The sequence below is a fragment of the Rattus norvegicus genome, chromosome 20 (assembly GCF_021556685.1).
Source record: "Rattus norvegicus strain SHRSP/BbbUtx chromosome 20, alternate assembly SHRSP_T2T, whole genome shotgun sequence".
NCBI lineage: Eukaryota > Metazoa > Chordata > Mammalia > Rodentia > Muridae > Rattus > Rattus norvegicus.
In genome coordinates, this window is record NC_141553.1 from 27182670 (window position 1) to 27196393 (window position 13724).

At 43.3% G+C, this 13724-nt stretch overlaps 1 protein-coding gene across 7 annotated transcripts; it reads right to left on the minus strand.

The window, feature by feature from the left end:
• Nucleotides 1–3042: 3042 nt before the first annotated feature.
• Nucleotides 3043–13452, minus strand: Calhm6 (calcium homeostasis modulator family member 6). 7 transcript variants are annotated; one of them, XR_015644659.1, is made up of 4 exons: nt 12870–13267; nt 11719–12045; nt 3588–3689; nt 3043–3334 (listed from the first exon to the last, which is right to left on the minus strand). XR_015644659.1 is itself a non-coding variant. In XM_087597196.1 (3 exons), the coding sequence occupies exons 1-3, from the start codon at nt 13173–13175 to the stop codon at nt 3308–3310; spliced, it is 660 nt and encodes a 219-aa protein (XP_087453322.1). In that variant the 5' UTR covers nt 13176–13267; the 3' UTR covers nt 3043–3307. The 7 variants fall into 7 exon arrangements, 6 of the variants coding, with proteins under 6 accessions (XP_087453322.1, XP_087453319.1, XP_087453318.1 ...); XM_087597196.1 differs by lacking the exon at nt 3588–3689; XM_087597193.1 differs by lacking the exon at nt 3588–3689 and having other exon boundaries at nt 12651–13267.
• Nucleotides 13453–13724: the final 272 nt, after the last annotated feature.

A 13724-nucleotide genomic window follows, 5' to 3' on the forward strand; every position in this document is an offset into this window, starting at 1 on the left:
CAGTTGAAAGCAGTCTTGAAATGATCTCTGTGCACCCATGTTTATAGCGGCATTGCTTGTAATAGTCAAAATGTAGTTAGTCCAAGAGTCCATGATGACTGATGATGGCATGATGACATGATGACAAATGAGTGTTAAAGGTGTATCTTTTAATACACATGTGGACTTATCTACATGGAGCTTTTGCTCAACATGAAAGGAAGGGTGTTCTGACACATGCTAGCACATGGATGAACCCTGAGGACGTCAGAAGGAGATGCACCAAGGGAATGCTGACAGCACTGTGATTGAATGTAGTTCTATTGAAATGTATTCTTGAAGATGGTGAAGAATATAAATTTTATGTTATAGACATTTTACCACAATGTAAAAACTTAAAAATAATGTGCTATGTATCCTCAATAAAAGGTTGGTTAAATAAACAAGAAGGCATTTAAGGAGTATTCTGGCTTTTATACAGATGTTATAGACTCACCATGGTGACACCTTTATGGCATGTGTAGAAGTGAAATGCTATGTTTTAGGATGTTAGAGAACTGCTCTCTAGGGTTCTGCAATGGGGTTCCTCGGTGTCTTTTCCTTTGAATAGATTCTATGTAAGTGCATATATGTATACACTCGTAAGTGGAATGATACTGAAGACATGCTTAGAGAGCATCTAGTAGCAAAGGAAACAGTGTCACCGCAGATGAGAAAAATGATGTACGGATGCTTGTTGAAGCTAACATGTTGAAATGGGACTTCATTATATTTGGAGGTTGGATTTATTGTTATCGTCATTATTATTGCTTTGCTCTTGTTTATTCTCAAATCTCCCCTTTAAAAATCCTTGTCGAAAAATACTAAATAATGCCTAGAAATTCTACCCGTGTTATGTCTATGTTTGTGGTGGGTTAATTACAGTGTTCTATTTTGTTCTGTGTTTGTGTAATAGTCACCGAGTTCACAAAAATAACCCCCTATATCTGGCTTATCAGATGGCATCAGCAGCTTCCCTGCTGCTCCTTCAGAGTCCACAGGGTCATGTTATTCCCTCCTGTGAAAAAGGAAGCTCCCTGCCCCTTGCCTTTCTCTCTAGTTCTGTTCCCAGTGGTACTGCAAGGCTGAGAGACGTTGAATCCTGAATACAGACAGCTGTTTCCACCTCTGTGCCATTTCACATCATGCAAAATGCTCCTCCTCCTGGACAGCCAGTAAGCAGCCAAGCTTTCAGGAACCCAGGAACACAGTCTGTGCTAATACTCCCAGGCCTTCCCTCACCTCTGCCCTTCTCCTTCCTAGTCAATACATGTCTTGCCCTAATCCATGCCCTGCGATGCTGCCCCTAAGAATGAATCGTCTCTTTCTCTCTGACTTTTACCTACGTTTGTTCTTTATTCCTTGCATCACTAGCCTTTTCTGATATCTACACCGTGGCCACGCAGTGAATACTCTGCCAACACTATCTTCTGCTTCAAGGTTTTGAGTGGCATTATGAAAAGAAAGAAAACAGCAAGGAGAAATCTACTCAACAGAAAAGGTTTTTCCAGCTTAAATCCATAAAGGAAACCACCACCACAAATGGCTCAAACTGGTTACAGAATTACTGGAACAGTACCCCACATTTTTCACCCAGAAGTACATGGGAAATCGTAAGCTGATGCCACTGTCTGTTAGACACTGGCCATGTCTGAAAGCCTCTTACAGAGTATTGGGCATTGTGGAAGATGTCCAGTACTGATGGAAGCACTCGTATCTTCCCAGATTCGTTTATATGTTTCAGTGGGTATTTTACAACTACCATGCTTCTCTCTTTTTATTTTATTTTATTTTCTCTTTAAAGCAAATTTATAAAGGTAGTTTAAGGGCCATATAAATCACGTGCCTCCATCTTCTCTCCCCACCCCAACCTCCATGACTGCCACCCCCACTATGATTCCCTATAGGGTTCCGGTAGCTCCTGTCTAACTGTATCAAGCCAACTCTCCTGCTCTTTATGATATTTCTGGAAAAAAAATCATACCAATATTTGTCTTCTATTGGTGTTTCTGTGAGAAGCACTATTTTTCAACTACCACATAGGAGAGAGAAAATTTTTCTCACAAATAATCCCCACCTCGATCACATACACAGGGGAAGCTGCTGGCTCTGCCTCCTCCATCAGAGCAGGGTTCGAAGAGCTCATCATATCCTTTACCATTTCTTCTTCATCTTACCTGAGGCATTCAGGGCAGCATGCTCTCTAGGCTAAACGTGTATGCCACCACCACCTACCTGGCTTTAAAAAGGATTTTTGTTTGGTTGGTTTTTGTTGTTATTTTTAAATAGGTAGTCCGCGTTTCTTCCAGTACCCCTTTTCCTGTTTGTTTTTGTATCTGTCTTTTCTCAATTCTCTGAAATTCTTGGCTATCCACTTACTATTTTAAATTTTAAAATCACATTAATTTATTGTGGGTGCCTGTATGTGCATGCATTTGTATGCCTGTGCACACGTGCAGTTTCACCATACACGTATGGAGGTCAGAAGACAGCCCTCAGTACTTAGTTTGTCTTTTCACCACATGAAGACCCAGAAATCAAACTCAGGTTGCCAGATTTGGCAGCAAACACCTTTTGCTGCAGAACAACCTAAATAGTCCAGCAATCTACTTAGACTAAATAAAATAAGAAGTTTGGGGGGCACTGTACATTATTTATTTCAACATTTCATAGGTAAATATGAACTTCATACTGGGTCATTTTTATTAAAATGTTTTGCTTAGCAGTCAAGTTAGAAGTGACTCTTCTGACAAACTGCCTAGGCAGGAGGAGACTATTAGCCTAAGGCCAGCATTCTAGAAGTATGGTGAGGGGGAAAATTAGAATCCATCTCAGTGGGTATATTTCAACTTAATTTTCATTTATTCACTGTCCTGTCCCTACTTTAAACTATTCCTGCTGCTACTCAGTAAGAAATCTTTTCTAAACACCTAACCACTGAGCCTCCCACTCTCTGCTAGGAAGTGAGGAAGTGGCTGTTTACTGGGTGGAGAGGTGGCAGGCAATAATTTCTGAGGGAGATACCTTTTGAGCTGAGGCCAGATGTTGTTCATTCTTGAGCAGATTTGCAGACTCTGTGGTGAAATCGCGCAGCTCATCTCATGACTTGGGCTTGGCTTTCAGACTCTAAAGGTCTGCGGGGACAATAGGCCCCAACTATGTATGTTGCAGCATCTCCAGGCCATGCTTCCTTTTCTTCTCTCCTGGTCTCTGCTTATCTCATGCAACCAGAAAAGTTCCTTTTACTTTTATTTTCTTGTAACTGAATATATCCTTGCAGACCACAATTTTAATTGGAAGCTCCTCTTTCAATGGCCTGTCATTAACAGAGAACATTTATTTTATTTTATTATTTTATTTTTTATTTTATTTATTTTATTTTGCACAGGAAGGGTGATCATTTATTAAGGCACAGTTGCAGGGGATCATGGAAACCACATTTGTGGCCTGGCCTCAAGAGAGCAGGGACAAAGGGAGGGAGAGAGAGAATGTCAATGTCAGATCTCAAATTGGAACAGGAATACTGAGACCCCAGAATTTAAGAAATAAAACTGTTTAAACAGCCTCACCAACTTCTGCAAGGAGAAGTATGCAGCCACTAGCTGGGATGCATGTGCCAGCGAGCCTGGAAAGGTTGTAGAATCCTGCTGATGTGATCAGTGGCAGGCAGACTGAAAAGTTAAAAGGAACCGTGACCTCATTAGAGTCTGCCCTCAGAGCTTACACATGAATTGAACAACAGTTGCCCTGTCAAAAGTCCTGAGCAGAACTGGAAACCCAGCAAAAACTTAGGGTTGTTTTGATTCTTAAGAGGAAACACATCTGGGTTTGATTTCATGCCCTGCCCCTTTTCTGAGTGTTTTTGAAGAAGCCTGGACTGTGAGATGAGACTTCCTTCCTGCTCCATACCTTTCTAACCTCCTCAAGTGTCTGAGTCCTTTGTGCTCCCTACCAACTGGCAGCTCTGCTGTGGCCTGGGGTGGGGACCTAGAATACACACACATGCACGCACACACATACACATGCACGTATGCTAGGGAAGAGTAATAAATTAATCTATGACACTTATAGGGAAGTCCCCTTTCCTGCTGGGTAAGGCTTTCCAGGTGTAGCTGGTGTGGGAAGGAGCACCCCCACCCCTGTAAGTATCCCCTCGTTTATGCTCTGTAAAAAAAACAAAAAACAAAAAACAAAAAACAATTCATTGCTTCCCTGGAGTGGTTTTTGATGAGATTGTGCCTCAGTTGGCCATTGTGACCTTAGGAAAAGGAGTAGCTGTGGTTTACATCTCTCTCCTGAGAAGAAATTCTAGCACAAAGAAGGAAAGTATAGGTAGAAGGAGAGGAAGAAAGGGGACAAGAGAGGGGAGGGGAAAAGGAGGGGGAGGGGAGAGTAAGGGAAGGAAGGGAGAGGGGAAGAGGAGTCGGGTATGGGTAAAGAGAGACTTTATTAACATTAAGTTGGCAGTTGACAAAGAGTTTCAAAGGGCTTCTAAATTCCATCTGTTAGGAGTCATGGACTCCAGATCTTTTGTTAGGTTTGCTGGAACCTTAGCCAGATGGATGCCATAGTGGCTATTAATCTCTAAAGGCAACCAGTTTTTTTAAAGTGCTTCAGGACTCTCCAGAAGTTGCCACGCATTTCAGGCACTCCTGGTCCCTAAATGTTAGCCTTCCATTTCCCATAATGGCTCCCTCTCAGATGAGATACCAGCCCCTTCCTGTAAAAATCACTCGATTTTAAGCATCACTCGAGCTTAATGTTCTCTGCAGTAACATAAGCTACTGTGTGTGCAGGTCCTCTTAGCCCTGTATGTTATCGCCAAGGGACTTAACCCATTGCAAACATGATGCCTGTGTTGTTTGCTCCCCATAGTTGATAACAACCTCATTCATGGACCAGAAATCCCATCTCTTCTGCCAGCTTCCACTATTCAGCAAGAGTCCTATAGATATTGTGTGTTGCTATGATAAAACGCCTGACAGAAGCAAGTTAAGGAAGAAAAACATTGGTTTGGATGTCAGCTCAAATGTACAGTCCCGGATCCTGGAAACGTAGGCATTAAAAGCCAAGAAGCTAATTGCATCCATGTATAATCAGGAGGCAGAGACAGTGAATGCTGGCGTTCTCCTTTTTCTACTCAGTCTCAACTCACCCACCATTAAGTTAATTAAGCCTTAGTTAAGCCAGCTGTAGAAACTCTCTCATGTATCCTGAGATTTGTTTCCATAGTGATTCTAAGTCCTATGACATTACAATTTTAAATATCATAGTAGGTAAATATTTATTTTTGGCCTAGCCTTTAACCTCTGAGCCATCTCTCCAGCTCACAGATAAACATCTAATTCCAAACTTGGCATCAAAGTGATGAGATGAAACAGAATCAATGGAGTAGAGAAGTATGGCCAAACCTCACATTCTGGTGATAATGGGTGTGGAAAAAGAGCAAGATCACATGATTAAACCACAGGTCATTTTTGAGAACCTGGAAAGAAAAGCAAAGGCAGAGAAGGAGGGAGGATGGGTGGCAGGAGTGGATTTTAAAATACTTCATTACAAAGGGCTCTGGCTCTGTTTACAAAAACAAAGGATTGCATCAGCCCTGAGCATGTGCAGAGACAGTCTCTCCACTTGGGCAAAATAAGGGTTTCTAATTTCTATTGGAGGAAGAAAGTGCACCCTAGAAAGTGTATTAGGCACTCATGGTAGTTACAAGCCTTTAATACCAACCGTTGGGAAGCAGAGGCAGGCAGATCTCTGAGTTTGAGTTCTATGCCAGCCTGGTCTACAGGGGGAGTTCCAGGGTAGCTGTGGCTACACAGAAAAACCCTGTCTCAAAGGAAAAACAGTGCTGTTATACTCAAGCTCGAATCAAAAAGCCACATGTGATGGTCAAATTCAAAGATATCTTGCCATAAATTAAAATCACCTGAGTAGAAAGCCTCACTTTAGGAATTACTCTGGTTCCTTTAATTGATATAGGTGGGCCCTGCCCATTATGGGCACTGGCATTCCCTAGGCAATAAAACAAAGCTAAGCAAGTAAGAGGAAGCAAGCCAGTAAGCAGCATTTCTGCGTGGTCTGAACGTCAGATCTGGCCCGGAGCTTCTGCCCTGGCTTCCCTTTCTGATGGATTGTGATGTAGAAATGTAAGCTAAATAACTCCTTTCCTCCCCTAAACTGCTGCTGGACAATGTTTATCTAATAGCAGAAACCAAAACTATGAATAAACGGAAACCTGTCCCAGCTGCTTACCAACCCTTTTGTTTAAGTGGCTGTCACTGATTGCTAATCAGTCAACAACAAACTCACACGTCTGAAGCCCTCAGTCCAGAGAAAGCCTCACAATTCTGAACATTGGCTAATCAGCCAATAGCTGCACTTACATGCTTCAAATTCTATTAATTTCCAAACCCCACTTCTACAGCACAATGCTCTGAGATCTACTACTTCCATAAAATGCTGAACAAGGTCAGCAGATTTTTTTGTTAGTGACAACCATGTCCTACATACAAGTCCCACCTTCTTCTGCCCACAAGCACATATTCAGCTTCCTGTTTTGGAAAGTGAGTAGCAGCCTCTTCCTCTAACAGCAGCAGCTCAGCCTCTAAGTTTGTTGAGGTTAACAATTTGGATCTCTCCATTAAAGCAACCAACAGAAGCTATGACTTAGGAAGACTGCCACTGTTGGCACGAGCTGCTGCTATAGAGGCTGAAAGAGGATTTCTCTGTCTTTTGTTATCCAGAGAATTATTTACCACAGCCCACCTGGTAGATGTTGTGGAACAGGGTTGTCCACAGGTTGTTCAATCAGAGACATTAAGGACATGCTTGTATCTTCAAGTGTTTCCCTAGGGACTTGCAGTTAATCAGTTCATGGAACTCCAATACTTGCAGCCAAGGCTTTGGGTGCAAAGAGACAATTGCATAATCTAGGATTTCTGAACTGTGTTTTCTTGCCTAGTGCTCACCACAATGGTGAGCCATATATATATATATATATATATATATATATATATATATATATATATATATATATATATCTTTCAGCAAGTTTTAAACACATAACCTCTCTCCTGAATCTCTCCTAAAATTAAAGTTTCAAGACAGCATAAAGTTACGATGACAATGAAAGTTCCTAAATTAAACCAGCAAACACACAAGTCAGAAATGCAGTTTATTTGAGGCCAGGCTCAGAGGATTGCTGTGTCTTGCTCAGTGGCAATGAGTATGTCATCACTGAGAAATAGTAATCCTTGTCTTGGCCACATAATATTTGCTCAAAGTCATCTTAGCTACCTCAGCTACTGTTTTTCAGGATGAAATGTAAAGTGTTGGACCTTACTGAGAATACCCCAGTCTCTGCTCACAAAAATACCAGGCTAAGAAGGAAACTATGAGAGCTAGCAATGAAAACAGCCAAGATGACACACTAAGCCATACTAAGGGCTGACCCGGCTACAAGTTTTACCTTCACATCCTGAATGTGAATAATGTGTGCTTTGTCAAAAATGAACCCAAGTTAGATACAAAATGGCTTCGTTGGCTGCAGAATGTCAATAACCACACAGAGCTCTGAATCTTTCCTCATTACACAGATATTATCCCCAAACCCAAAGATCAAATAATTCTCTAGTCTTAACTTGCAGAAGTTGATATTTGATAATTTTGTGCTTATCTTTATGCATGTTATGTGTGTGTTTCCAAATGTGTGTATAACATAAAAGACTCTATACTGCTAACCCAAAGGATGGTGAAGTAACGTCTGGCTGAGCTGAGTTGTAGTATGTCAGTGTAACCAAACTGTACAAAAAGTGGCACAGAGATCATCATTTAAAAGATGACAGTGTGACATTGGTAGGAGGCCACCTCTGAGAAGTGCATGTTACAAAGGAATGGGGTATTTTATCTCATAGTTTTCTTCCATTGTAATGTTTTTTCCTTAAATATATTTTTCAAAACTTTCTAAATTCTAGAAGAAAATGTGGAGTGCAAGCCAAAGCAGTGGAGAAAATGTAACAGTTCTCAAGGGGATGTACACACAAAACAAAACAGGGAAGACAAAACAAAGGAAGCAAAAACAAAACGAGAAATGGTTTTCAAAAACACATCTTTTTTTTTTTTTTTTTTTTTTTGGTTCTTTTTTTTCGGAGCTGGGGACCGAACCCAGGGCCTTGTGCTTCCTAGGTAAGCGCTCTACCACTGAGCTAAATCCCCAGCCCCAAAAACACATCTTTTAGGGAATGGAAAAGGGCTAACAGTGTGGTTTCTCCTGCCAGACCTCTGGTTAAGTGTGGCTGTCTACAGCAGGATGTCTGTCCTTGATGACTGCTCCCATTCAATGGAACAAAGAGCAAACAAACAAGCTGAAACAGGACTTGGCAGGGGAGGAAAGAAAGCTAAATCTGACATTCTTAAAAAATACCAAAGGCAGCCATAAATCTGGGGGATGGACAGAAATGACAGGCATTCTTGAACGATTCTAAAGTTTCAAGGACTGTCTACACAGCTTTCACCGAGTTTTACATCCTGCCCAACCACAGTCCCGCCATGCCTATCACCAAAGCACAGTTTCCCTGTTTTGTTTACCAATAACCCAATTCAAGTTTACTCCTCTCTGTCTCTACTTCAGAGACAACGTGACTAGCCTCTATCACCTCCACTTTGGCTAATAAACTGGGGGCAAGCATGGTGTATATGTGTGTAGGTGTATATGGAACAAAAGCATGCACCACCACAGCCAAACCCTTATCTCTTTTTTAAAAGATCTATGTTTATTTTATATGTATATATGTCTAGATTATGTTAGGGTTTCCATTGCTGTGAAAAGACACCATGACTGCTGCAACTCTTAGAAAGGACAACATTTAATTGGGGCTGCCTTACAGGTTCTGAAGTTCAGTCCATTATCATGGCACAAGCATGGCAGCATCCAGGCAGGCATGGTGCTGGAAGAACTAAAAGTTCCACATCTTCATTCAAGGGAAGCCAGGAACAGACTGACTTTCAGACAGCTAGATCATCAAGGCCCATCCCCACAGTGACACACCTACTCCAACACACCTTCTAAGAATGCCACTCCCAGAGCCAAGAAAACCAAACCTTAGCATGATTCCAAGTGACATGTTATTTCTCTACCAGTGCAATGAGCCAATTCAAGGCAGATTAGATTATATTAAAGGCAGATTTATTGGGAAGCTGCTCTCTAGTGGGCAAGTTCATTGATCCCAAAGGAGGTCAGGTGAGTTGTCTTGGTTAGAGAAAAGGGGAGGGGAAAGAAATAGAGAGAAAGGGTGAACGGGAGAGAGGAGAGAGAGAGAGAGAGAGAGAGAGAGAGAGAGAGAGAGAGAGAGAGCACAAAATGTCTAGATTATCTAAGGAGCCCTGGGCTGGAAAGTTCAGAGTTGGGGATATGCCAGGTAGAAACTGAGGGATGCTGGGAGAACCTGGAGGCCAAGGTTGCTGTGAAATTAGAAATATCCACCTCGGTCTCTCGTCCTAGGTCTGAAATCAAACATCCCAGCCTTTTATTAATTACAAATGAATAGGGGGGTGTATCATAATTGTCCATGACTACTTAACTGACATTGTAGTGCAGTTTTGTTTTAGAGAAACCTAACAAAATTGGGATGCTGGTCAAGTCCTTGGAGAGTTGGCTGTTTGATTGCTGTCCAGGATCTGTGGAGCCATCTGCTGCTAGGAAAGTACAGACTCAGTGGAAGCTTCTGTGAGGGTAACAGGAGCATCTATGGGTAGCTTCTCTGGAACTGTTCTAGATACCGATTTTGAGTAAACACCTGGATTTGGCAAGATGCTGAAACACATATACATATTGAAGGCAGAAAATAAAGTTAAGGTTAGGGAGAGAAATTTTTTTTAGGTGTACATTTGAAACTCCTAAGCCCATGGTCATGGTAGTTGGAGCAGGGGCGGGGGTCCCAGGACAAAGGAAAAGGAACTAGACTACAGTGTTATACAATCTGCCCCTCCACATCAAAACAACTTGGAGATCACACCCATCAGAGTAGCAAATGTCAAAACACTCAAGCTCAAGCAACAGAACACGCTGGCCAGAATGTGGAACAAAGGAAACTCTCTTCCACTGCTGAAGGGAGTGCAAACTTGTACAACCACTTGGAAAATCAATTTGGTGGTTTCTCAAAGAACTGAGAATAATTCTACCTCAAGACCCAGCAATGCCACCACTCCTAGATATATACCCAAAGATGTCCCACCATACCACAAGAACACTTCCTTCACTGTGTTCATAGCCATGTTAGTTTTCATAGCCAGAAACTGAAAAACAACCCAGGTGTCCCTCATCTGAAAAATAGGTAAAGAAAATGGAGTTTGTTTTTACATAATGGAATTCTGATCAGCAATTAAAAACAAGGGCATCATGAAATTTGCAACTAAGTGGATGGAACTAGAAAAATATCATCCTGAGTGAGGTAATCCAGACCCAAATGGACATGTATGGTATGTACTCATTTGTAAGTGGACATTAGCCATAAATACAGGATACCCATGCTACAACCATAGGCCCAAAGTAAGTTAAATAACAAGGAAGATGACTGAATCTCATCAGAAGGGGAAATACGTCAGTCATCAGATGTGCCAAAGACCTGACTGAGGTGGGAGAGACTCAGGAAATCTGTGGCTCTAGCTGAGACTCCTAGCAGTGGGGGAGATAGAGCCTGAAGTAGCCACGTTTTGTAGCCACACAGGCCTCCCAGTGGAGGGATATGAATACCAACGCACCCATGAATAAAGACGGAATAGACTGAGGGATGGCCAATGGCCGGCCCGACTTGAGACCCTTCCCATCGACACCACCAATCCTTGACACTTTCAATGAGTAATATTGTTATGCTTACACACAGGAGTCTAGCATAACTGTTGTCTGCGAGACCCTACCCAGCAGCCAGTGGAAACAGATGCAGAGACCCATAGCTAAACATTAGACAGTGCTCCAGGAGTCTTGTGGAAGAGTTGGGGGAAGGATTGAGGAAGCCAAGGGGATAGGGACTCCACAGGAAAACCAACAGAGCCAACTATTGGAGAGGACCCAGAGCCTGAACCACTAGCCAAAGAGCATATATGGGATGGATCTAGGGCCTGCTTCCCCCCAACCCTCACCAAGGTACAGCTTGGAATTGATGACGGCCCTCCAACAATTGAAGTGGAGGCTGTCCCTGATTCTGTTCCCTGACCGTGTATCCTGTTCCCCTATCTGGGCTGTCTTGTCTGCCCTCAATGGAAGAAGATGTGTCTAGTCCTGAAGTGACTTCATATGTCAGGGTAGGTTGGTATGGGGGTGGGGGTGGTGGGAGGGCTCGCCCTTCTCAGAGGAGAAGGGGATAGGAGGACGGGGAAGGGGCTTATGATGGGGAGGACTGAGAGGAAAGGGGGCTTCAATTGGGATGTAAAGTGAATAAATGAATTAATAGAAAAAACAACATAATAAAAGGTTAAATGTATGTTATAGTTCCAGAACTAAAAGTTTCACAAGTTGGGAGAGAGAAACAGCCATAAAGGATAACTATGTTTATTTTTTTTATATAAAAGCAACAATTCAAAAACTTTTTCTGTTCTTGTGCAAGATCACACTCCGTGAGTGTTGGCCATGGCAGCATCATCTACAAAGCCAAGGACAGGGACCACAACATCTCCTTCCACAGAGTGGAGACTGCTGCTCACCTCTTTTCTGCTAACGTACTTGTGCAGCATGCTGTAGAACTGGTTCTTGGAATTGAATGTATACAATGCTGAGATTTGCTGCCAGTCTTTTCTGCTTGGGGTGTTGCATTCCTTCGGCTTTGAGCACTCAAAGAAACTTCTAATATTCTCTCTTGCCAACTGGGTCGCGTGTTCTGCAGCTTGACTTTGAAGGATCTGCTTCTCCTTTTCCAAGTAGATTTCCCAGAATTTTAACTGCAGATAACTAACCGGAGAGAAGCATCGGGACACACACTTAAAAACCAGAAGTAAGAAGATGACGGCAGCTATCAGAACCCAACCGAGCACCTACAGGAAACAAAACAGGATGGCAACTTAGTAACTTCTGACATTAGAGACATGTAAAAGTCTGAGACAGAGTATTTACTAAATCATTTACAAGCTTAGATAGTGAACCAGTCTTCTCTCAAGCCCTTTAGAATAAGAACTGTTAGTAGCAATCAACAACCCTAATGCTGTACAACAATCCTAATGCTGTCTTAGAAAGTCAACAATAGTCCCAAGTATGCAGAAAGGAGTTCACGTATCACTCCCCTGTAGCTGAAAACATGGGGTTTCTGCTGATCCAGAGAAAGGGTCACTCATTATAAAGAGCCGACCCCACCCCACCTCCCGGCTTCCTAAACCCATAGATGGTGTGGGTGGTGGATTTGGGACTAAGACGATTCTAATGTAATAATCCTTCTCGTTTTCCCAGGATGTACAAATGCACCTGGCCTGTGGCTTTGCTACACAGTGGAAGAGAAGAATAATATAAAAGGTACTTCTGGCTCCTACAGAAGGGACAAGTACTTCTCCCTTGCCCTATTTAAATACTCAGTCCCTGGTCTAGAGAAAAGTCACTGACTTCTTCGTTGCCCCTCTGAGCCTCCCTATCTCCCTCAGAGCTTGACCTGAGACTGGGCCTTGAGCTGACTCAGGATCTCCTGCATCTCCGCCTCCTGCTTGTTGCAGGGAACCTGAGGTAGCTTGGCAATGCAGCTGTGGTTGCGGTCCTTGCACAAATATGACGCCAAGCGTGTGCTCCCGCTGACAGCACATTGATAGAAGGAGCCCCCAAGTAGCGCCACGGCCACCCAGGTGAGGGGAGCGAGCGCTGCGACCGCGCTGACCTGCGCGCATACGAGTGTGCTGCGCAACCCCGAACTGGATCGCGTGCTTGCACTCCGGGAGCAGCAGCCGGTGAGCAGACGCCATGTGCGCGCGCTCAGCGCATAGCCCAGGAGGAAAAGCGCTAAAGCAGGCACCAGCAGGAACACCAGGCCGTAGGTCAGGTTCAAGGTGGCAGTGCAGGGACACTGGAACACCACTGTGGAGAAGATCTTCTCCCCACCAGCCGTCAGCAGGGTCACCAGGCCATAGCCCAGGGCACTGCGGTGCTTGATCTGCAGGTCCAGCACCGCCTTGAACTTCTCCATGAGTTCTTCTCACCCTAGGCACCCTGCGGGCTCTGCTCTGGTTCTCAGGAAGGTTGAATGAATGGTGTACGGAACTTATCTCCCCTGCTTTGAAGCGACTTTTAAAAAGGGAAGAAAGCTTCTTAGCCCTTTCAGGTTTCGCTTTCTTTTTTTTAATCACACCACCGCAAAAAAAAAAGTCCCTACGATCTTTGACCTCCCAAGACCCATGCCACACCCCAAGGTTGTAGGGAACAGAAAAAGTCCTAAGTGCAGACTGAGAGACCAATTGGTCCACGTAAATTCGCAGGAACCAGGTCAGGGTCAAAAGCAAAGCTGTCCTTGAGAGTTCGAGTATGAGTGTTTATAAACAGTTGATCAGTGAATGCAAAACTAGCAATTGTAGCCTTCTGGGATTTATAGGCTGTGACTTCTGGCTTACCGAGATGGCTTCCCATTCTAACCTCCCTTCTCCGTGCTGTACCGAATATACAAGTTAAGGGGAGACCTACCTGATCCCAGCTTCATTGTGTCTTTATGCCTGTCCTTTTTTTCATTTCCTCTCAGCCC

Excerpts from the sequence above, each read along its gene's own strand:
- Calhm6 (NM_001024976.1), bottom strand. The coding sequence starts at position 13,175 with ATGGAGAAGTTCAAGGCGGTGCTGGACCTGCAGATCAAGCACCGCAGT. Across the intron at positions 12,046-12,650 it reads AGCTCAAGGCCCAGTCTCAG|GTGCTCGGTTGGGTTCTGAT; the intron begins GTCAAGCTCTGA and ends TGTTTCCTGTAG.